We start from the raw sequence: 21,202 nt of genomic DNA on the forward strand, positions 1-21,202 counted from the left end.
GCTTACTCATGAGCCAGTTCCCTTAAGTTCCTCTGAAGGTTGATCAGTTCTGGAAACCTTGCCCTGCTCCCTTCTGGAGCCCTGAGGGATCCCACAGGATCACTGTCAGTGGGAGGAAGGGGCATTTAGCTGTCCATTCTCCTCCTGTGTGCAATGCCACTGTGTCCTTCTGTGTGCTCTGTGCAGCCACAGAGAAGAGCAGAGAGGGAAGGGGCTGGGCCCAGGGATGTGCCCCGGGGCTGAGCCTTTCTCAGCTCCTTTGCCACCCCCAGGGAGCCCGAGCTGCTCCTGCTGCCACTGCCCAGCCCTGGCCCTGCCTGGGGCTGGGTTTGGAGCTGCTGGCAGCTCCAGGGAGTCCATTCTGCCCTGACTGCCCCGCATGGGGCTCCTTCCATCCCAGTGTGGGGCCACTTCAGGCAGGAGGTACCCCTGGCCCTGCTCCTGAGTGGAAGGCAGAGCCAAGGGAGTGCCTTGGAGGGCACCAATCACCCAGGTGCCCTCACTGCCACTCGGGCCTGAAGGAGAATCTTCAGCAGTGCCATTGGAGCTGTTCTGTCCTGCCTTTCTTTGCAGCTGAGCCTGTTTCTAAAGGTGATCTGGCTTCCCAGCCCACGTTCAGGATTGAGCCTCTGGGAGATGGTGAGGGTAGGTCAAGGCCTTTCCCCTGGGACAGCTGCCAGCTGAGAGCCCATAGCTCGGCCGGGGGGCATCGTAGCAGGTGCCAGAACAGAGCCATGGCCGTGTGTGCCCACGCCCTGCACGATCCACTCACAACTTCTGCTCAGCAGTGGCAGGTTTTTGAAGGCAGCTGGGCCCTGGCCCAGCTGAAAAAGACCAGATGATTTGTTGATTACAACCGTTTTTGCATAAGCATGACGTCCTGAAAATGCCATCAATGTAAAGGAGAACAGTTCCGTCTTTAAAGGTGTACTTTTTGTTTCTCAAGTGATGGGCCAAAAGGCAGGACAGAAGGAGGTGTTTCCCCAAAGAAGCAGAGGCCAATTGGCAGCTCCTGCTGCAGGATGGAAGGCCAAGCCAAACACAGACATGGGCACGGGCACAGGCTCAGAAGGTAATTGCTGTGCAGGGCTCAGCAGGGCTCAGCCATTGGCAGGGCTGCGTGGCTGCAGCTCTTCCACTGGGGCCTGCCCTTGCATGGCCCGGCAGCAGCCAAAGCTGGAGGTGCCTTTGGAGCTCGTTCACAGCCCCGGGGAAGGGGGACTCATGCACCACCGTCCCTCCCACTGCAGCTGCTCCGGAGCTGGCCCTGAGTGCCCAGAGGCCCAAGGCACAGGAGCAGCCCCGAGCGGGAGCCCTGCCGCGAGCCCAGGGCCAGAGCCAGCCTTGGCTCCCGACTGGGCAGGGGCTGCACTGGGTCCTGACAGGGCCTGACTCTGTGCCCTGGGGCTGGGGGAGCTGTCACGGGGCAGGGAGGGCCAGGGCTGGCAGTGGCTGCTCAGGGATGGCTTTGGCCCGTGTCCCTCCAAGCAGCAACTGCCCAAGAAGCTGCCCCCCTCTGCCCTTTCCCCACCATGGGCACCCCGTGCAACCGCTCCCAGGTTTCGGGACGTGTCTCCCACAGAGGGAGCTGTTTTGCGGAGAAAAGAAGAAACCTCGCAACTTTATAAAAGTTGTAAAGCTTAGTATGCTTTTATTACGACGCGCGCCGGACGCAAGTCCCCCAACAAGGCATGCGTACCTCTGAAGACCCCGGGTCTTCTTTTATCCCCCTTCCAAATGCATATGCATACAGTTTCGCAATAAGTTCATACAGATTCATTCCGTGTGACATTTAGCACCAGCTCTTCTTTATCAAAGAATTTCTAGGTCGGGGGCAAATTGACCTTGTGGTCTTTTCTGTTTTTCTTTCTCTGTCTCCTTGTTGTCTCTGGAATGTGGCTTTTCCTTCAGCTTTGGCCTCACAGACTTTTCACCCTTTCCAGACATTTCACCTAATTCAGAATGGATCCCTACTCTGTCTCATTCCCCCCTTTCCTAGGAAATAAGTAAATTCTTTTACTTAAGGAAAACCTCCATGACAATAAGTGTCTTTTAACACTTCACCATGTACGTTTGACAAAGCGGTTAGTACAGCTATTCGTTGTAGTATTCTACAGTTCCAAATTAACCATGTAATAGATAATCCTAAATTTATCCCAACTAATATTAGTGAAACTACAATGGGGTGGCACAACTTATGAAAGATTCCATTCGCAGTTGGTGACTGCCCAAAGATCACATCCCACCAGTGATGATCTGTATTTTGTTTCATTCTTTGTAGAACCCTGGTTATCTCCTTTGTATCGTGTTGGACGGTAATTAAGGTTTTCTTTCCACTTTCTTGGATTTCCTTCAGGATTTCCAGTAGGTCTTGGTGCTTAATTAATTGTTTCACTAATGTAAGGTTCATCCCAATAGGGGTAGGTGGTAGTCTGTGATACATCGTGTAATTAGCTTTAATCAGCTGGTGGGATGTCACTGGGGCCAAGTATGAAAAACCACACCCAATAATCTTAACAAAATTACAAATACAGAAGTTAGAATGATTTCTACTAGTCAGAATAACATCATTGCTATCAATTTTTACTGCAGCACAAGCAGTCCTCAGACACACACACCCTTTTCCAGTATATACGAGCACAGTTTTCTGGTCAGTGACTGGATGAACTTCAAAGTGACAAATACTCTGTTCAGTGTCCAAACACACATCCTGAGCATTAATAGTATTGCTTTCGCAAATGAATCCCATCTGTTCTCTAGTAATGCAGGATTCCAAGTTTACTGTCTGCCACTTTCCATTCATCTTTCGTGCCCACACTCTATGTTCTGAAGGATAGAGTATTGTTTTTTCATGGTTTAATTGACACAAAAGATTCTTCGGTGCAAAAGCGGGGGAAATTGTTACTGTCACTTCTGTTACTGATTTTACCGGCACGGACACTGACACTGATACTTCTACTGGTCCTGATATTGATGCTCATACTGATATTGATACTGTTGTTGTTGTTGTTGTTGTATTTGAATTGAATCTGAACCTGTTACTGTTGTTTTTGAGGTGAGTTTGAACCTGTTATTGTTTTTTACTGCTGTATTTTGTGTACCTGGACTGTCTAAAAGGGAAGGGGCAGACTTGAAGTAATTAAGCAGTGCCTTTTAGACAGATATTGTCCCTTCACCTACACAGGGAGCGAGGGGTGGCCCAGCGAAGGCTGAGTGGCTTTTTCCCTGTTCTAGGTTTCTGGTCCCCTCACAAAGAAAACATTTCTGTGTGTATGTGTTCATGTGAGTGCGTATCTGTACTGTCTGGGAAGGAAGAGACAAATTTGAAGCAACCTCAGAGAGCCTCCCAGACTGATTCTGTCTCTTCAACTACCCAGGGAAGCAAGGGGACAGTGGAAAGGCTGTGTGATTTGTGTAACTTAGTTAACTCCCTGGTGTAGCTTTGGTCCCCTCACAAAATGACTAAAAACTTCAGTGCAAAAGGTAAAGCTGAATTTTATGCTCTGCTTGCACACCTTCTCCGGGGGGAGAAGAATGGGCAAACTCCAATTGGTTTAACTTAGAAAATGTTATTGGTAGAATATTTTCTTTGCAACATGAAACAAAATTTAAACTGGGCAAAAATAAAACCATCCTCTGCTCAGTCTTGGGTGCCTGCCTAACAGCAGCCATAGAAACTCGCTTTAGGTGAAAAATTGAGGAAAATGCTATCATAGACTCCCTCCAAAACCTAGTTGAAGTTTTGCAAAAACAATTGGATGAAGAAAGAAATGTAAATAACTTGTTATGGACTGCCCTGAGAGAGGAACATGTTAAAAATTCACAGAACTTTGACTCCTCAAAAGAAACAGAGGAGAAAGAAACTCCTCACACTAGTCAAAATTGTTCTCAAACAGAATTAACCCTGATGAAAAATTGCAGGAAACACTGCTGTAACAACATAAAACCTCTAATTAAAACAGAATGCAACTATATCAATAACGAAGATCTTAACCCGCACAAAACCACTAAAGAAATCCTGTACACTGCTACTGAATTTACAAAACTTGCAAAGCAGTACGGGCTTCTCCCTCAAAAATCTGAAACAGAACACATTTGTCAAGTGTCTCTCACTGGGGAAGATCAGATTCTTTTGTCAGAACAAGAAGCTGGTGGGTGCTGGCGACATGGGGTGTTCCTAACAACAGTAGACAGATGCATCCCATGGTCCCCAAATCAGCACACAGCTCATTGGGCAGGGGGGCTTAACCCCTTGGAAAGGAGAGACCCTTTGTTTGGTACCCCCGACCAACTCCTGGAAAACATTCACAAATCCGGCTGCCTGCAATTGATTCATGAAAAGAAATTAATTCCTGGTTTTGAATCTCCAATCCAATCACCTGTAAAGCCTGAAATTATGACCTCTTTAACTCAAAGGCTTCTGGGAACACTTAAACCTACAGCAATTCTCCTTCAGAAAACCATAGTAGCTCTGTCTCCTATAGAAAGACCAGATAAACTTCTTAGTAACCAGAATGACCCTTTTGTTCCCCTTTATGACTTGCTGAGAAAAAGAATAAAATGGGAATGGACTTCTCAGAAGGACAGAAGGAAACATTGCAATTGCTGATTCTTGAAGCGACAGCTCACCAAGCACTGGACCCTATCCATCCTACAGACCCCTTTCAGGTGGAGTGGGGATTTGCCTCCTCACAACTTTCAGTACACATTTGGCAGCAGGGTCCCGAGGGTCGGACAAAGCCTGTTGGTTTTTATTCCTGTGGTTTCAAAGATGCTGAGAAAAGGTACACTGCCTGGGAAGGGGGGTTGTTTGTGGTTGGCTTGGCTCCCAGGGAGATGGAGGAGAACTGGGCAATCCAAGAAACTGGGAGCTTGGGTAGCAGACAAAATAAACCTGCCTCTGTGACTAAAGCAACCCCTCCTCTCTCCACCGCTTCTGCTAACAGAGAGGAACAGGACAATGCCCAGGTTGGGGAACTGTTAACTGTTTGGAGCATTTTCCAAAGTGAGGGACAGAATTGCTTTCTTGTCTGTATTAACGCCAAGTCCTATGCTATGTTTATATTTGGGTTGCTCCAGGCTGATGCTTTTAAAAGAGCTACAGGAGATAATACTGTTAAAGCAATGCAGGGATGGTTTGGGATTTTCCTAAACCCACAGGAAATTCAATCTGGTAATGTTTCTCACTTTACTGTCAAAAGTGTGCAGGATAGGGCAGAAGGTGAAAAGATTAAATGGACTTCTCACACCTCTTACTATAGATGGGGGGTAAATGAGTGTTCCAAAATCACTGCTTTTTGCCAGACAGCTCCAAGCACAATTCCTTCACTACAGGGAGCAGATGATTTCAAGAACCCAGGGCATTACCCTGGACAACCTGTTTTTGGTGGACCCCCTGCTGCTGTAGGGGAAGTACCACTGCTGTTCAAAACCTCTCTGGCAATTCCATTGTTCTAACCTTTTCTGCCTCTTCGTGGCAGAGTCTGTTGTGTTTACTTTTTCAGAAGAACTCCGAGGGACATGAAGACCTGACAAACCATGATAACACTAGTGATGAACAACAGAAATAATGTTTTTCCTTCCCCTTATGGTAACACCAGGTGATGATATTATACATAACATGTAAATTAATTGAACTTGAATAAATTGGCTGTCACAATTAGAGATTTGACCAAATTACAGCAACTACTGCAGTCATTCTTATTGGCTTTTGCGAACACACCAGAGACTGCTATCAAGCATATTACCAAATTGGGAAAGAGTGAATGTGGATGATCACAAATTGGTAATTGATGCACTTAGTGCTACACAGAACAATGTTTCCTTAGCCCTCAGCTGTATCCAGGCACAATTGTGGATGCAATCTGTCTCTGCTGCAATTATAAGAGAGGGCGAGGAAGGCACCTTCCCCACAGAAATTCGGAAAATAATCTGGGACAATGCCACTGAATTTGAAAGAGAATTCCAATCCTGGTGGAACCTGGTGAACTTTACCTATGATCCCATTTCAAACACAGCCACTGCTTTTGTCCTAACTACACGCAATGCCTCTGTACATTTGGTCTTCCCTGTTATTGCATTAGGATTAAACCATGATGGAGCTGTTCTCTATCCTGCTGAACATAGGGGATGGGCCCGTCAGGTTGATGACAAATGGCAAACTGTTAACCTGGAAACTTGTGTTGTCCGAGAACAACAAGAGTTCATCTGTGAAAGCAATGCAATCATAGATCAAATATTTGTTTAGACGTAGAGCAAAATATCTGTCATTTCAAGATTCGTCCACATGAGGATACCCAGACAGCTCTTAGATACATAGGCAATGGCTGTGCATGCTTTAGAACCACATGTGATTCTGTCTTTGTAGAAGATGTTGTAGTAGATGCAAAGAATCATTCAAATTTTTGTGCTTGTAACTTTACTAAGATAGTAGGATGCGATTTCTCTTATGAAGCTCCAGTTACTTCTCACCACCTACTGCAATCGAACTACACACTGATCCAGAAGCTGATGCCCACTCCTATTAGAATGAACCTCACCCTCGTGAGACAACTATTGCTCCATCAAGACCTGATTGACATCCTCGAGAAAATCAAGGAGAGCGGACAGAAGAACCTGGTGACTGTTCATCACAACGTGAAACAAATACACCGGGTTATGGAGAGGGTAAAGCAAGATGCTGAGCATAGGTAGTGGGATACTCTCTTTGGGTGGTCACCTACTGCCACAGGTGTTCTGAACAGTGTGTGCCATCCAATTGTTGTTCTTTTGATCCTAGTTACGCTTGGCTTTATCTTGTCAGCAGCCCTATTCATTTTGAATTGGAGAATGATGAAAAAGCTTAAGAGACTGTCAGCTGTAGTCAATGCACACCGCTTAGCTGATGTACTCAATACAATAGATGTCCCCAAAACACTTGATACGAAACGGTTATGAATCAAGCATATGTGCTTTAGAACAACTTCTTAAATATCAAGTATGATTTGCAGAAAGTTACTTTAATTTTTAGAAAATAATTTTAAAAGACGATGATAATATTATGATTTGTTTGTTGTTTTGATTATTTGTGATTTGTTTTAATCATTTTGAAATTGTTAAACAAATGATATTGCTTTCAGTGATGAATATTTTTTGAAATTGTTAAAATTAATCATAATTTTTTGAAATCATTATAAAAAATAACCACGTGTGAAGTTGTTATGATGATCAATAATAATTATGTTTATGTTTGTTGGTTCCCCTTTTCCCTTTTTCTTTTCCTTCTCTTCCCCTTTTATCCCCTCTCCCCTGTCATCCCTACTTTTCCGGGGTTATGCTACCAACGTGCAACGAGTTTCGAAGACACACTAGAGCTCTGCTGATGAAGATTCCTCAAGACAATCGTAAGTCACGGGGTCGTGTAGAAGTCCATCCGAAAATCCTTCATTTTTTGCCTCACAATTGTCATGAGAAAAGACTACCGAAGAGTTAAAAGTGCTGAGCCGGTTGGGAAAGAAAGTCTCCTGCTTATCTAGTGTGTTCACAAGTGATGCTTGCAGAACACGCCATGCTGTACTCGAAGGGGGCATGCTGCCCTTTTCTGGACAATTGAACTGGACTTTCTTCCAAACTCCTGACCTGGCTGGACTGAGCTCTGGGGTGGCTCCCCCCCGCTCCATGAGAAGACCCCTCTTGCCTGTCTTCAACCACCGTGACAGACCAACAGAGATGCGAATCTCCTCATCAAGGAACCAAGAACCCCTCTGGCACCCTATTGACACCCCCATGGCACCCCCATGGCACCCCCCTGGCAACCTCCTTCCAGAGACTGGGACTGTACTCCCTCCCAACTCAGGGAGGGGGAAAACTTAACGTACATGTGAGCATTCAGCCATGAAAACAATGGACTTCTCCCCTCCATGGAAACCTAATTTCAGTTACCTTCCCCCAACCAAGAACAGTATATATATTGGGGTTTGGCCCGACTGTCCTTTGAGATCTCCCCAAGACGTGTACCAGCGAGTTTCGGCGGCGGGACCCCGAAGACATCACGTCTTGGTAGCTATACCCCATTCCCTGACCTTCTTTCCTCCCTTTTTTTTTCCTTGTCTTACCCTTCTCTTCCCCGGATCCCTTAACCAAACGCATATTTAGCTGTGGTTATAATCAATAAATTGCACCTTGTTGATTTGTTACTGCAAAACCCCTGTGCCTCTTGTTGGTTATTTTTGCACCCAAAAATCATTCGTCACCCGTTTATTTCGGGCGGACCTTCACAGCCCCCTGTTGCTATGGTCGGTCCCTTGGCAGCTCCATGGAGACCCCATGCCGGGGTGGTTGCCATGGACACCAGCTCAGGCCTGCAGCCACAGCCCGTTGCCATGGCAACCATTGGCAGCCCCATCCCCAGGCTCATGGGATCCCAGAACCACAGAATTGGCTGAGCTGGGAGGGACCCATCAGGATCCTCCAGTCCAACTGCTGGCCCTGCACAGGACACCCCAACAATGCCAGCCTGGGCCTGGCAGCGCTGGCCAAACGCTGCTGGAGCTCAGAGAGCCCTGGAGCTGGGACCCTTCCCTGGGGAGCCTGGGCAGGGCCCCAGCAGCCTCTGGGCAAAAACCTTTTCCTGACATCCAACCTGAGCCTGCCCCGACTCAACTGCAGCCGTTCCCTCCACTCCTGTCCCTGGGCACCAGAGGGAAGAGGTTCCCACAGCCCCAGCCAGGGACCCGCTCCCAAGGCTGTTGCCATGGCCACCAGGGCTGGGACCAGCTGGGATGCTCAGTTTCCAGGGCCTGGGGTCCAGAATGGGATTCCGCAATTTCCTGCTCTTGCTAAAACCGCGCTGCCCTCGCTGCCCTCCCATGGAAAGCACAAAGGCAAAGGTCCGGGCTAGGATAAGAACAATTTATTAGGAACACAAACAAGATAAGGGACAAACAGAACTGAAACAATATTGATAACAGAAGGGATAAATTAAACAGTTTACTGGGAAAACCAAAACACAACTAACTGGGTCTTCCTGGCCACAATTTCCCCTGTTTGGAAATGACACCATTCTTCTCAGGGAGAGAGAGAGAGAGTGTCCCTTTTCTGCATCTGGAAATTCTCTGAGGTGGGAGTGAATGTAATGACACAGCCATGGCAAGACCCTCATGTTTTTCAATGCCACATCATGACACTGGTAGGGGCAGGGAAAGGGACAGGTGTCTTCCCAGCATGGATCATAGGGAACATGGATCACCAGGGTTCTTCCCAATGTGGGTTCTCCCATGGGGGATGAAGCTGGAGTGGTGGATGAAGCTGTTCCTGCATTTGTGGCATTTGCAGGGATCCCTTACTGGTGGCTCCGTTGGTGTCTGGTCAAGTTAGAGCTGGTGGTGAAGCTCTTCCCACACTGGGGACACTCGTAGGGCCTCTCCCCTGTGTGGATGCGCCGGTGCTTGATGAGGTCAAAGTTGTGCTTGAAGCCCTTCCCGCACTCAGGGCAGAGGAAGGGCCTCTCCTCAGTGTGCATCCGCTGGTGCTGGAGGAGATTGGAGCTGCTCGGAAACCTCTTCTGACACTGGGGACACTCGTAGGGCTTCTCCCCAGTGTGGATGCGTTGGTGGGTCACAAGGTTGGATCTGTAGCTGAAGCCCTTCCCACACTCCCCACACTCGTAGGGCCGTTCCCTGGTGTGGATCCTCTGGTGCCTGATCAGGTGGGAGCTCCGCCTAAAGCTCTTCCCACACTGCAAGCACTTGTGGGGCTTCTCCCCATCATGAAGCTGCTCATGGACCACCAGCTCTGAACTCTGGCTGTAGCTCTGCCCACCTTCCTGGCTCAGGGTGGCTCTTTCTTCTTCAGAGCACCCTGGGCTGGGTTTGGAGCCCCTCCTCATGGGGGATGTCTGAGGTTTTTCTTCCCTGTTGGATTCCTGTGCGCTAGAATCACTCAAAACGGCCTCTTTCACGAGGTTCTGCCATGCAGATTTTTCCTCCCTGGTCTCCATCCTCAGTTCCTTCCCTGGGGAAGGAAGGACAAGGACAGGATGGGATTTGCCTCCATGCCAGAGGGAAGGGGAAGGAGATTCCCCCAGTGCATCCCTGGCAGGATGGTGTTGGCAGCAGGGTTGTCCTGCAGCCAGGGGCTGTGCTGGGCTGGGAGATGGAGCAGGAGAGAGAGTGATATAGGATTTGACTTCCTCCTCATCTATCTGGGTGTCCTGGGGATCCTTCCTCTTCCTCACAGCCTCCTTCTCCATCCAATCAAAGTTTGGGAATGGGAAATCCTGTTCTGGGAAGAAAACAAAGGGTGCGCACATTGTCTTTTGTACTGGTTTGAAGGCAAACCTGGGGAGGGTCTAAACCAGAATTACAATTTAAAAGAAAATGAAGATCAAGGCAATGATACAGAAACACTGCCTTAAACGGACAGAGTCAGGATATAACCTGACACCCTGTTATTCAGGGTGGTGGCAGCAGTCACAGTAAATGGTGGTTGCAGTCCTGTTGGAGAAATGAACACGATTCTGTCAAAGCAGTGATACTGTAGAAGGGTCTGGTCTTCCTCTGGATGTCCAGTGGTGGTTAGGGAGTTCTTGTCCTCTGGCAATCCAGTAAGCAAGCTGCTCCTGGTGTAGCAAAGTGTCAGCTTATATCCAGGTAGGAATGCTTGGATCCTCCCCCTGGGCGGAGCATCCCACAATGGGAGGATGGAATTTTATCAGTCCTGCAGTGACACTCAATGGCCCATTCACAGAAGATATCTCCCCTGGAGGGCGTTATCAGGGCTGAGTAATGGAAGAGATAAAGAACACTGCCCCACCTGTTTATAGCAGTTGCTGAAGGTGGGGATTGAAAACATGCATTTGGTTACATCTTGCATGGCAACCTGAAGCAGTGGGGTAATCCCTGCTCAGGGGGTGAACACCACCCCCCTTACCCAAACTGGCTCAGCTGTAAAACCCCCACCCTGGAAATGCCACACACACAGGGGACAATGTCACACTTAACCCTGCCCCAGGGGTTGGGCTCTTTTTCCTGACATTCCCTTCCTGTCCCCCCTGATGCCGAATTTTGCCCCAAAAGGCAAGAATAACTGCTTAAGAGACTCAGCTTAAGTCAAATAAGCAGGAGGTATTTTATTGCGACGCGTCGGAGAAATCACAAAATGGATTTCTGAGTTTCCCGTAACAAAGGCAAGCCTTTTATACAGTTTTTAGATATAGGATTACATCAGATCATATACATAATCATATCTTTGCATGAATATTCATATGGGGCGTGGTGTAGGCGGAGCGTGGGCGGGGACCCCTCTTTCGAGGATCATCTTGGTGGTCCTTCCGGTTGCCTTCATCATGGGCTGGGGTCTCCTGATGAGTCTTCCTCCTTAAACTTTTGAACTCCTTTCCTAATTTGGCCATTTCCCGGTGTACTTGGCTTGGTCCCCATGGCTTGGCAAGGCTCCTAGGGTCAGTTTGACATTGTTGGCTCTGAACATGCTTAGCCCATCAGTTCCCCTATCCCTATCTCTCTTTCTTGTCATTGTGTTCCATGCTTTAGCCGATTTATTGCTCTATGTGTTTCCTAAATGCTATGCTTTCTTCAAATGCCTCACATTCTATGTTTTAACTCATTATTTCTTGAACGCTATCTGTTTTGGGGCTTCACCCCTTTTCTATCCCATTTGCTTTTCAAGAAAATTCATTTTGGGTTTGGTCTCATTATCACCTTAATTGGGGCAGAGGAATCTCTCTAACACTTTTCTTAACCGGACTCACCAGACTGAGAAATTATTTTGGCACAGTGAGTTTAGGCGCTGTTCTCTGACTCCAAGTTCCTTTGACAACAGCATGGTTCCCTCCTCTGAGGAAGTTGTGGTTCTCTCTGGAGGAACTCTTTGAAACTGGGCTGCAGCTTCCTCTGAGTGACTTATGGGAGAACCAATGAGGTAAATCGCCTTTGTGGGCCCGGAGTGTAAAGAAAATATTTTGTTGTCCTTCTATTACAGCGACCTGATGAAGGTCTTCAGGGTGAGAGAAGTGGACGAGAATCTTGGTTCATGATCAGAAGGCTGGATTTATTGATATATGATATATAATACATTATAACTATACTAAAAGGAATAAAGAGAAAAGTTGCAAAGGCTTGCTAAGCTAAGAATAGAAAGAAGAGAATGAATAACAAAGTTCTGTGTCCAGCAGAAAGCAAGGACCAACTCTCCCGTGAGTGGTCAGCAAATCCAAACACTCACAGAAGGCCAATCACAGATGCTCCTGTTACATTCCAAATCAGCAGATAATTATTGTTTGCATTTTTCTTCTGGGGCCCCAGCTTCCCAGAAAGGACAAATCCTAAAAGAGAGGATTTTATGAAAAAAATGTCTGCGACATCCTTCCTTGAAATGTTTTTTAAAATCACAGGAGGAAAGGGAGCAAATGATACCAGCGAGACTGACAAGGTTCATTCACCCCATGGTGAGGAACACAAGGCTGCTAAAAGTCCTACAAGAAGCTCAGCTCAAGTAGCTAAATTCCCAAATAACTCCTGAATTCCCAGGCTTGAGTGCTTTGCGAAATGTGAGAATCATTTTTCTCTTCATCCCTGTCACCTTTGTGACAGCTACAAAGAGTTTCCTTTCCTTTTTATGATATCTGTATTGGGCTGAATTTACACTTTTATCAGAATGTGCTAGAAGCTGAGCTGGAGCTGTGCAGGAACCAGTGGAACTTGGAATTGCCACAAAATGGTTTGTACTGTCAGTTTATTAATGTTTGGGATTTGTTTGCGTTTTCATCACATCTGACTTGTGGGAAAATCAAATATTCATCAAAGTGATTTATGCACAGTCAAGTTTGATTTCTGCCAAATTATTTTGTCCAGTGCCCAAGGGATGTTTGAGGGGTCTCTGTGCCTCTCACCCTGGAGGATGCTTGGCAGGGGTTTGGGGGGGTTTTTCCTGTCCCTGTCACCCCAGGCCATTCCCCAGGGGGTCTCCATCATTCTCACCCCAGAGAATGCCTGGAGGGTCTCCCTCCCTCTCACCCCTGTGCCAGGGGGTACCCAGGGCAGTCTCTGTCCCTCTCAGCCCAGGGGATGCTCGGGGGTCTCTGTCCCCTCACCCTGGGGGATGCTCAGGGGGTCTCCATCCCTCTGGCCTCAGGCAATGCCTGTGCAGGGCTGGGGACCAAGGGCTCTGTGTCCCTCTCACCGCTGAGGGTGCTCGGGGCTGGGGGGGCTCTCCGACCTTCTCACACCTGGGGAGGCCGGGGGGGTCTCTGTCCCTCTCAGCCCTGCTGTGACCCCACCCAAACATCATCGGGGTCAGAGGGACAGAGACACCCCCAAACCCCCAGAAGGGCTGAACCTGGGATTTGGTTTGGGGCTGAGGGTTTAGGAAGGGGCTGGAATTGGGGCTGGGATTGGAGTTGGGGCTGAGGTTTGGATTAGAGCTGGCCTTGGGGTTAAGGCTGGACATGGGATTGGCTTTAGGGCTGGGGTTGGGATTGGGTCTGGGGCTAGACAAGTCTGGCACTGGGATGTGATTAAATACAGAACTGTGAGTGTGTCTAAACATGGAGTGAGATTGAGACCAGGATCAGGGCCAGGTTTGGGACTGAGATCACCCAGGGCAGGACAGGGGGGATGTCGCTGCAGGATGTCCCTGGCGTTGTCCCAGCCCTCCTCAGGCACCTCCAAACATGGGGAGCAGCTGGGTGCTCCAAGATCCAGGTGCTCCCACACTGCCCCTCAGTACCAGGCGAGCATTCCCTGAGGGCAGCCCTGACTGTGACCACTGGGGCTCTGGGATCAGCCCTCACATCCCTGTGGGAGCAGCAGCAGACAGGATGAGAGATTCCCCCACCCCGTTTTTCCTGTGGAAGGGTGAAGCCCAGCTGCCCTTTTCTTCTGGTGCCTCCTCCTCTCCTCAGCTGAGGATGTCAAACTCCCCAGGAGCAGGAAAATCCCCATTCCCTGTTTGCTTGTGGCTGCAGCCTGGAACATCCACCCAGAATGAAGGACTTTCTGACAGCCCTGCTGAATGACACTGGCAAGAGGTTTGTGAGAATGGGAAGAAATTGTATTTTGATAGTAAATAAAAGGTGCAAAATTATTGCTTTCTGTTATATTCCTTTTCAGTCAGTTCTGGTCTGTTTTCAGAGTGCCACCTTCTCAGCTGACTGTGTTCGTGCCCTCTTTTCTCTCCTGCCTCTCTTTGCCTGCTCTGTTTCTCTCTCAGTGTCTCCCTTGACCCAGGGCAGCTCACACCAAAGACCGTGCCCAGATTTAATTCCCAATTCAAAAGCTACAACAACCATGGGGGAAGTTATGAAGGCTCGCAGTGAAATGCCACTGTAAGATCTTGTTCCACTTGGCTTTTGGCTCCTTCTTGGCAGCTTTGCCCTCAAGGGCAGGAACATCTTTTCATAACTGAGAACTGGAATTCCAGACCCTGGCAGTGTGTGCCGTGGATCCCAGAGGGGCATTCCCGAGGCTCCCAGGGTGCTGCTCCTGCCGTGCCTCCCAAGGGGAGTAGATTCAGCAGCTCTGTGGGCTCCCAGAGCACACTGCAAAGGTGGCTTTGAAGGACATTTTCCAGGGACTGGGGTGGGAAGGGACCCTGTCCATGGATTACGACCCCGCGAGGGAGAGACGCCTCTGCCGCACTGAAGGAGGGAATGAGAGCGTGGGAAAGCAACCGACGATTACTGAGCGTGGACTGAACGGAACAAGAAATGGGGAGGAGAAAGGGAGAGAAAGAAATCAGGAAGAGGTCTCAAAGAGAGAAAGAAAAAGGAAAGAGGTCTCAGAGAACAGAAAGAAACAGGAAAAGGCTCCCGCCCGGACTCCGCAGCTCCCAGGAACACCCGCAGGGCGTAGCGCCTTTTACAATTCCAGCCAATCAGAGGACGCGGTAAACAATTTCCAGCCAACCAGAGCTTTTCTCGCCGATGACTCACCGGTTGCCAGGCGGGCCCGCAGAGCTCCGCGGCCCCGGAGCGGAATTTGGGGCTCGGGCCGGGGAACGGATCCGCCCCGGGGGGGTCCCCGAGCCCCTGCCCAGCCCTGGGGCCGATCGGGGGCTCCCCCAGCCAGCAGCCGGTGCTGCGGGGCCGCGGGGCAGAGCGGTGGGAAAGGGGGGTCCGGGCTGGCAGCGGAGGAACTGCGGGAGGAAGAGGAGGGAGAGGAGGAGCAGGAGCGGGAGAATCGCGGCGCTCGCAGCGCCCGCACGCCGAGCCTGCAGCACCCCCTGCCCCGGGAGCAGCGCCCCCAGCCCCGAGCCGCAGGTGAGGGCGGAGGCCGAGCTCGCCCCGGCTCCAGCCAGGGGTCTCAGGGAGGATTTTTTGGAGAGTGTTCGGAGCCGGCAGATCCCGGACTCGAGCCCCGGATACCTCCGGGCTCCCTAAGAGGAGCTTTTTCGGGGGGAGAGGAGCCGCGATCGCCCCTCGGAGGGTCCCGGGGGTCCACGTGGGGATGGCCCGGTACCGACGGGGCGGGACATTGGTTTTGGGGATCCCCATGAGAGCCGGGGCTGTGGAACGGGGGACCCCCGGGGTGGGGAGAGGGGAAGGGGCGATACCGGAGCTGGGGGACCCCCGGCAGCCCGGAGATGAGGCGGGGACGGGACCCCCTGACCCTGAGAGGGGTGTCCTGGGGTGACTTCATGATGCTCGTACCCCCATCGGTCTGTTTAGCCCAGAAATGAGTTCTGCACCTTTAAGGCTGGTTCTGAGAGCGAAGGGGAGGAGGAAGAAGCTGCAGTTTGTTTTCATACACTGCACTCACTCCTCCACATTCCAGCTGCTGGATGGACAGACAGCAGGACAGAGCTCTCCTTTGCTTTTAGTTAGTTTTTAGCTCGCTGAGGCAGAGAAGTTCCCTGGACTGTGGTTTTTCTTTTTCATGGAGCTGTTTAAACCTTCTCTGGACTGAAAAGCCACAATACCACTGGCAGCTCGCACCTGTGGCCCACTGGGATGGGCAAGGGCCGAGGAGGCATTTCCAGCGCTGGACGGACTAATAAGAGACGGATAATAGACTGATAAGAGACTGATAAGGCACTGGTAAGACACTGAGTGCGCTGAGCTACAACCCAAGGAGGGACTTTCAGAGTTTGTCATATATTTTGGAGCAGCAAGAGGTTTTTTTGCTTAATATTGTTCAATTTTTGTGCTGGTAAATGCTTTGCCTGTAAAGTAACTTTTTTTTCCACTTTCCTCTAAGGAAATATTTTCCCAAACTGGCTGAGGGTGGGGCTGCTGAATCAGCATTCTAGAGGAAACTCCTTTTGGAGGGTTTCAACCGATTTTGCCCTAAAGCAGGACAAGGTGGTAGAAAGAAGGGGGAACCCCAAGTGGCTGGACTGAGGGGAGGCTGGAGAGGGGAACCTTGGGACCCCAGAACCTCCCAGAATCCAAAAGCAGGACCCTGGAGAGGAGGGATCCCCAGGCCCCATGGGATCCCCACAAGCCCTGAGATGGGGGACCAACCATAACCCAAGAGGGATGAGACTGGAAATGGGAAACTCCTGGTGGCTTTTTTTTATTTACTCTTTATTTTGGGACATCAGGTGACTTATAGAAATGGACGTGGGTGGGAGGAATCCCCAACCAAAGGCATTCACACCTTGTTTTTCCCCAAACCAGGATTTTCCCCAAACCTTCCCACCATAACATCCCCTCTGTCCCACTCTGGGTGAGCTCAAACCCAAACCCTGATCCTGGTCTCAATCTCACTCCACGTTTAGACACACTCACAGTTCTGTATTTATTCTCATCCCAGTGCCGGACTTGTCTAGCCCAATACCCAATCCCAACCCCAGCCCTAATGCCAATCCCATGTCCAGCCTTAACCCCAATCCCAGCTCTAATCCAAATCTCAGCCCCAACTCCAATCCCAGCCCCAATTCCAGCCCCTTCCTAAATCCTCAGCCCCAAACCAAATCCCAGGTTCAGCCCTTCTGGGGCTTTGGGGGTGTCTCTGTCCCTCTGAGCCCGATGATGTTTGGGTGGGGTCACAGCAGGGCTGAGAGGGACAGAGACCCCCCTGGCCTCCCCAGGTGTGAGAAGGTCGGAGAGCCCCCCCAGGCCCGAGCACCCTCAGCGGAGAGAGGGACACAGAGCCCCTGGTGCCCAGCCCTGCACAGGCATTGCCTGAGGCCAGAGGGATGGAGACCCCCTGAGCATCCCCCAGGGTGAGGGGACAGAGACCCCCGAGCATCCCCTGGGCTGAGAGGGACAGAGACTGCCCCGAACACCCCCTGGCACAGGGTATGAGAGGGAGGGAGACCCTCCAGGCATTGTCTGGGATGAGAATGATGGAGACCCCCTGGGGAATGGCCTGGGGTGAGAGGGACAGGGAAAATCCTCCCCAAGAATCCCCTGGGCACCAGACAAAGTAATGTTGTTTCTTGTCAGAAATCAAAATTGACCGTAGATAAAATGCCTTGAATTTATTCTTCCCACAAGTCACTTGTGATGGAAAGGCAAATAAATCCCAAAATTTTATAAACTTACAATAGAAGCTATTTTGTGGCAAATCCAAATTCCTTTGGTCCTGCACAGCTCCAGCTCAGCTGCTGGCACATTCTAAAAAAAGAAAAGTGGAAAATAGGCCCAATATGGATTATGAAAAGGAAGGGGAAGCTATGCGTAGCTGTCACAAAGGTGACAGGGACAAAGAGAAAAATTATTCTAACATTTGGCAAAGCCCCCAGCCTGTGAAACAGACCTCCCCTGGAGGGGGCCAAGTGTGTCATTGTCCCCTGTGTGTGTGGCCTTTTTGGGGTGGGGGTTTTACAGCTGAGCCAGTTTGGGTAAGGGGGGTGGTGTTCACCCCCTGAGCAGAGATTACCCCACTGTTTCAGGTTGCCATGGAAGATCTAACCAAATGCATGTTTTCAATCCCCATCTTCATCAACTGTTATAAACAGGTGGGGCAGTGTTCTTTATCTCTTCCATGACTCAGCCCTGATAACGCCCTCCAGGGGAGATATCTCCTGTGAATGGGCCATTGAGTGTCACTGCAGGACTGATAAAATTCCATCCTCCCATTGTGGGATGCTCCGCCCAGGGGGAGGATCCAAGCATTCCTACCTGGATATAAGCTGAGACTTGCCACACCAGGAGCAGCTTACCTACTGGATTGCCAAAGGACAAGAACTCCAGAACCACCACTGGACCTCCAGAGGAAGACCAGACCCTTCTACAGCATCACCGCTTGGACAGAATCACCTTCATCACTCCAACAGGACTGCAGCCACCATTTACTGGGACTGCTGCCACCACCCTGAACAACAGGGTGTCAGGTTATATCCTGACTCTGTCAGTTTAAGGCAGTGTTTCTGTATCATTTCCTGGATCCTTATTTTGTTACTGAATTGGAATTTTGGCTTAGACTCTTCCTCAGGTTTGCCTTAAAACCAGTACAAAGCTCATTGTGCTCAACCCTTGTTTTCCTCCCTTGTTTTAGGAATAGCCCATTCCTAAAACTTGGTCAGATGGCGGAAGACACCTCAAGGAAGATGAGGATGCCCCAGGACACCCAGGCAGGTGAGGAGGAAGTCAGTGCCCCTTTCCCCCTCTCTCCTGCTCCATCTCCCAGCCCAGAAAATCCCCTCGCTGCAGGACAACCCTGCTGCCAACACCATCCTGCTGGGGATGCACTGGGGGGATCTCCTTCCCCTTCCCTCTGGCATGGAGGGAAATCCCATCCTGTGCTTGTCCTTCCTCTACCAGAGAAGGAGCTGAGGATCAAGATCAGGGACGACAAATCCCCACAGCAGAACTACATGGAAGAGGCCGGTTTGAGTGGCTCCATGGGAAAAGGATCCAATGGGGAGGAAAAGCCCGGAGATCCCGCAGGAGGAGGAGGGGCTCCAAAACCAAACCCAGGGTTCTCTGCGGAGGAAAGACCCACCCTGAGCCAGGAAGGTGGACAGAGCTTCAGCCAGAACTTGGAGCTGGTAGTCCATGGGCAGCTTCATGATGGGCAGAAGCCCCACAAGTGCTTGGAGTGTGGGAAGAGCTTCAGGCAGAGCAGCACCCTGATCAGCCACCAGAGGATCCACGTTGGGGAATGGACCTATGAGTGTGGGGAATGTGGGAAGGGCTTCAGCTCCAGCTCTGCCCTTGTCATACACTAACGCATCCACATGGGGGAGAGGCCCTACGAGTGTCCCCAGAGTGGGAAAAGCTTCACCCAGATCCCAGATCTCTGTCTTAACCAGACACCAATGGAGGCACCTGTAAGGGAAGCTCTGCCAATGCCCCAATGTAGGTGGACTTTTGTGCACTGCCCCAACTTCATCCATAGTTGGAGGATCCATGTTGGGAAGAGCCCTGGTGATCCATTTTTCCTTCTGATCCATGCTAGGAAGACACCTGTCCCTTTTCCTGCCTCTGCCAATGACATGATGTGCGATGGAAGAACATGAGGGTCTGGCAATGACTGTGTCATTACATTCACTCCCACCTCAGGTCATTGCCAGGGACAGGAAAGGGACTCTCTCTCTCTCTCTCTCTCTGTCCCTGAGGAGAAGGGTGTCCTTTCCAGGCAGGAGGAAATACGCGGCCAGGCAGACCCAGTAAGTTGTGTTTTAGTTTTCCCTGTAAACAGTTTTATTTATACACTCTGTTATCAATATTGTTTCTGTTCCATTCCTTCCTTATCTCATTGTTGTTCCCAATAAATTGTTCTTATCCCAGCCCAGGATCTTTGCCTTTCGTGCTTTCCATGGGAGGCAGGAGGGCAGCGAGGGCAGTGCGGATTTAGCAGGAGCAGGAAATTGAGGAATCCCATTCCTGAACCTCAGCCGGTGGAAACCGAGCATCCCAGCTGGTCCCAGCCCTGGTGGCCATGGCTGTAGGGGCCTGAGTTAACTTATGTATTGTAAATATATGTATGGCAGTGAAAGATCTTTGTATTGTATTAGTGACCCTGCCCTGATTCTAGTTATTGTAAATGGGCTGCAGCTGTGATGTCCTTGATTGGGCAGCAGCTGTAGCCCATGGAGGTAGCTGAGATAAAAGGGGGCGGGGTGGTCAGGGAGAGCCTGGGAGAGGAGTCCTGACCGAGAAGCAACAACACCACTGCTGTGAAGATCTGCCATGAGAAAACCACCAAGAAGCTATGAGACTCAGGAAATATAATTATGCAACAATATGAATACAACATCTGGTGACCCCGACGTGATAAAGATCTGCAGCCACAACGAACATCTAAAGAAGGTATGGAATCCCCCGGACAGCCGAGAGCTGTGGCAGCCAGAGAGCTGGGACAGAAGATAGGACAGCCGAGAGCTGTGGCAGCCAGAGAGCTGGGACAGAAGATAGGACAGCTGAGAGCTGTGGCAGCCTGAGAGCTGGGACTCTAGAAGAAAGGACAGCTGAGAGCTGTGGCAGCCTGAGAGCTGGGACTAGACAGCTGAGAGCTGTGGCAGCTGAGAGCTGGGACTCTGGAATATAGTAAGGCCTTTAAATCAAGGAGCTGTAACAGCAGAAAGCTATAGGATTATGGCTTTTCAGAGAGCTGTAAGATTATGGCCTTTGAGGAGAAGAGCCTGGGAACATCTAGGGATTTGTGTGTGTGTTTAAAGACAGCCGAGAGCTGTGGCAGCCTGAGAGCTGGGACTATAGAAGAAAAGACAGCTGAGAGCTGTGGCAGCCTGAGAGCTGGGACTAGACAGCTGAGAGCTGTGGCAGCCTGAGAGCTGGGACAGATATGTATATTGTAATTGTAAAGTTGCTAAAAGAAAAGGGGGAAATGTAGGGGCCTGAGTTAACTTATGTATTGTAAATATATGTATGGCAGTGAAAGATCTTTGTATTGTATTAGTGACCCTGCCCTGATTCTAGTTATTGTAAATGGGCTGCAGCTGTGATGTCCTTGATTGGGCAGCAGCTGTAGCCCATGGAGGTAGCTGAGATAAAAGGGGGCGGGGTGGTCAGGGAGAGCCTGGGAGAGGAGTCCTGACCGAGAAGCAACAACACCACTGCTGTGAAGATCTGCCATGAGAAAACCACCAAGAAACTATGAGACTCAGGAAATATAATTATGCAACAATATGAATACAACACATGGCAACAGCATTGGGAGCAGGTCCCTGGCTGGGGCTGTGGGAACCTCTTCCCTCTGGTGCCCAGGGACAGGAGTGAAGGGAACGGCTGCAGCTGAGTTGGGGCAGGCTCAGGTTGGATGTCAGGAAAAGGTTTTTGCCCAGAGGCTGCTGGGGCCCT

At 50.1% G+C, this 21,202-nt stretch overlaps 1 protein-coding gene across 1 annotated transcript in view; it reads right to left on the minus strand.

Moving 5' to 3' along the window:
• The window catches only part of LOC131096399 (zinc finger protein 345-like), a 356,657-nt gene that overhangs the window by 14,581 nt on the left and 320,874 nt on the right, over positions 1-21,202 (minus strand). The window contains exon 7 of the mRNA XM_058044738.1: positions 9,324-9,736. Within this exon, the coding sequence (XP_057900721.1) occupies positions 9,324-9,736 (413 nt within the window). The remainder of the gene's footprint in view (positions 1-9,323; positions 9,737-21,202) is intronic.

Source organism: Melospiza georgiana, unplaced genomic scaffold, assembly GCF_028018845.1.
Source record: "Melospiza georgiana isolate bMelGeo1 unplaced genomic scaffold, bMelGeo1.pri scaffold_29, whole genome shotgun sequence".
Lineage (NCBI taxonomy): Eukaryota > Metazoa > Chordata > Aves > Passeriformes > Passerellidae > Melospiza > Melospiza georgiana.